Genomic DNA, 2,565 nt, shown 5'->3' with positions numbered 1-2,565 from the left:
AATTTGCTGGCAACTTCAGACTTGGACTTTATTAATTGGCTCAAAAGCTACATTTTCAAAATTTATATAAAAGATCTGATCAGAAATTGTGATCTGATGAAAGAGCCTCCGAGCCAATAATTTTGTACGGCACTGTACTTTCAAGTACTCTAGGTTTCATGAAAGAAAAAAACTTAAGTACAAGATAACATTAAAATATCAGTCATATTATTCGTTGCTGTGAACTTGTTTCAAAACTTCTGTCTTTTCCTTAATATAATTGTAAAACTCTGTGCATGTCATTTTGAACGTATTTAGGTACATATACTAATCATCAACTATTGCTTGTGCAAAGTTCAACTATCTCAAAATGTGACTATTTCACAAATTAAACCGGTGCACTGAGAGAAAGATGTTTAGAATTAAAAAAGCGTGCTAAATTAAAAAAATACGCATATGAAAGAGCACCAACCCAACTCGTAATACATTTAAATATACAAATTTTAGTATTTAGTATAGAAATATTCAATTCAAATACGCCCATATTAAAATGTAGCGATTTGCAATTACCGATTGCTTTGAGTTTGAATCAACACCACGCGTGCGTGTTATGAAAATATTATTTTTAAATACGAACATTTTTAAACGATAATCAAATATCAAATCATTTTTCAATGATATTGTGGCTTATTAACATTTTATTTATTTTCTCATATTTTTATTCAGCTTTGTACCACGATTGTTTATTAGGAAAAATTGAAAAAGCAACAAAGTCTCAGCGGTAGAAGTTATAGCAGCTATTTCGGAGATCACCACATCTCCTCATCAGACTTATTTTTTTCTAGACTTCAGCACTACTATGCGTTATTTCCCTCAGTGAATTCATAACATTTTTCTGAATATTACAACGCGTTTTTTCTCTTAGTGTAGTGATTTTTGAACTTTTACTCAAATTTGTGCAATCAAATCAAAAACTGGGACACTAAAACGAAACAAGGGACATTTTAAGGTTGGACCGGGACACCGGGACAAATAGTCTAAAACCGGGACATGTCCGGGAAAACCGGGACGTCTGGCAGACCTCCAGATTCGCGGGGATTACAAGGAGCTGCTTCAGCTAGCATTTGCTTTTTTAGGTGGTACTAGTGGTGATTTTCGAACATGCGGCCTAACATCCCATGCGCGGTTTATGTCGAAAACTATTTATTGCCTGAAGATATTTCTTTTTCGAGAACAGTTCAAACTGACGCCAAGAGAATTTAATAGTTTACGAGATATTTGCATTTTCCTCATTCGCCTTTATATGAAAGCTTGGTACCAGTGCACAAATCCCATTAAGGCTCCAATGCAAGATTTAAAATTTTTACAAAATGCAATTGAGTACGCCCAAACTGATGCAGTGGTATCCAATGCGGTTTTGAAAAAGTTCAAAAGTCATTTATGGTACTTAATGCCGGAGACAACAGCTTTAGCGTTTTTTGATAATGATGTGCCAGTGGAGGAAAAACGAGAAATGGGGAAGGCACTGCAAGCGGTCGAGCCAAACGTAAAATTCAGTGAAGATAGAGTAATTTCAAATCCCGTTCTCTTGATTGGCAAAACTATTAGAGATTTCGTGTCCTACAAAACTAAAAATTTCTTCGTTGCCTTTGGTTTGTCTTCTGACTTCTTACGGATGGATCCGTCCGATTGGGGAAAAAATGAAGATTATATAGACGCTCTCGAATTTTGTCGAGATTAATTCGTTGTAAAAGACACAGCTGAGCGGGGTGTTAAATTTATGAAAGATTACAATCGAATATTGACAAAAAATGAGGAGCAAAAACAATTGGTGCTTCAATTTGTAGAAGCATATCGAAAAAAATATACATCACACAATAAATCGGCACTTGTTTATTAAAAAATCATGAAATATAGTTTTATTTTTTACAAGCTTTTTCTGAAATATTCTTTTCTTATCAAATTTGGCCACATTTTATTGAATTTGGCTACTGGGCACTAGGTTGACCAGATGAGCTTTTCAAGCGGTTATTAGACATTCTTTTGAGCGTAGTATTACTTGAAAATAAGGATCATAATATAAATACATAATACATTCAATAAGTACCATTGTTTCAGTTTTACAAGTATAAATGTATCCCGCAGAAACTTCCAAACCTTATCTAAAAATCAAATGTTATTTTGCTATCTCAATTTATCTTATTTTATCAACTTTTTTGCTGGCCAAAGCGTGATAATTTGTAACAATTGTTAAAAAATATTTAAAACTATTGCTTAATGAAACAAACCTATTGTCAGCTGTTTTTATACCCGAGCGCACTTGTGCACAAGGGTATTATAACTTTGTTCACATAACGGTTGTTTGTAACAGGCAAAACGAATCGAGATAGATATAGACAAATGTATACATAAATGGTCAGAATGCAAAGAGAAATCGATTAAGCGGTGACTGTCTGTCCGTCCGTCGGTCTGTGCACACGATAACTCGAGTAAAAATTGAGATATCTTAACGAAACTTGGTATGTGCACTTCTTTCGGGCGTAGGACGGATGGTATTGAAAATGGGCAAAATCGGACAATAACCAC

At 34.3% G+C, this 2,565-nt stretch overlaps 2 protein-coding genes across 2 annotated transcripts in view; one reads left to right on the top strand and one right to left on the bottom strand.

The window, feature by feature from the left end:
• LOC118740297 (conserved oligomeric Golgi complex subunit 5) overlaps window positions 1-2,565 on the bottom strand; it is a 98,277-nt gene that overhangs the window by 7,741 nt on the left and 87,971 nt on the right. The gene's annotated exons all lie outside the window — the stretch shown is intronic.
• LOC118740298 lies at window positions 1,176-1,742 on the top strand. The gene is made up of 2 exons (XM_036471774.1): window positions 1,176-1,404; window positions 1,465-1,742. The coding sequence occupies exons 1-2, from the start codon at window positions 1,283-1,285 to the stop codon at window positions 1,718-1,720; spliced, it is 378 nt and encodes a 125-aa protein (XP_036327667.1). The 5' UTR covers window positions 1,176-1,282; the 3' UTR covers window positions 1,721-1,742.

Source organism: Rhagoletis pomonella, unplaced genomic scaffold (genome assembly GCF_013731165.1).
Source record: "Rhagoletis pomonella isolate Grant_MI unplaced genomic scaffold, Rhpom_1.0 Rhpom_scaffold_00006, whole genome shotgun sequence".
Classification (NCBI taxonomy): domain Eukaryota; kingdom Metazoa; phylum Arthropoda; class Insecta; order Diptera; family Tephritidae; genus Rhagoletis; species Rhagoletis pomonella.
Note: the sequence above shows the minus strand (reverse complement) of the source record. Positions and strands in the feature narration are given on the sequence as shown.

Bases quoted from the DNA above. Each gene is read 5' to 3' on its own strand.
- LOC118740298 (XM_036471774.1), top strand. From the start codon at position 1,283: ATGAAAGCTTGGTACCAGTGCACAAATCCCATTAAGGCTCCAATGCAA. The intron at 1,405-1,464 runs GTTCAAAAGTCA...GTTTTTTGATAA, and splicing joins TCCAATGCGGTTTTGAAAAA to TGATGTGCCAGTGGAGGAAA.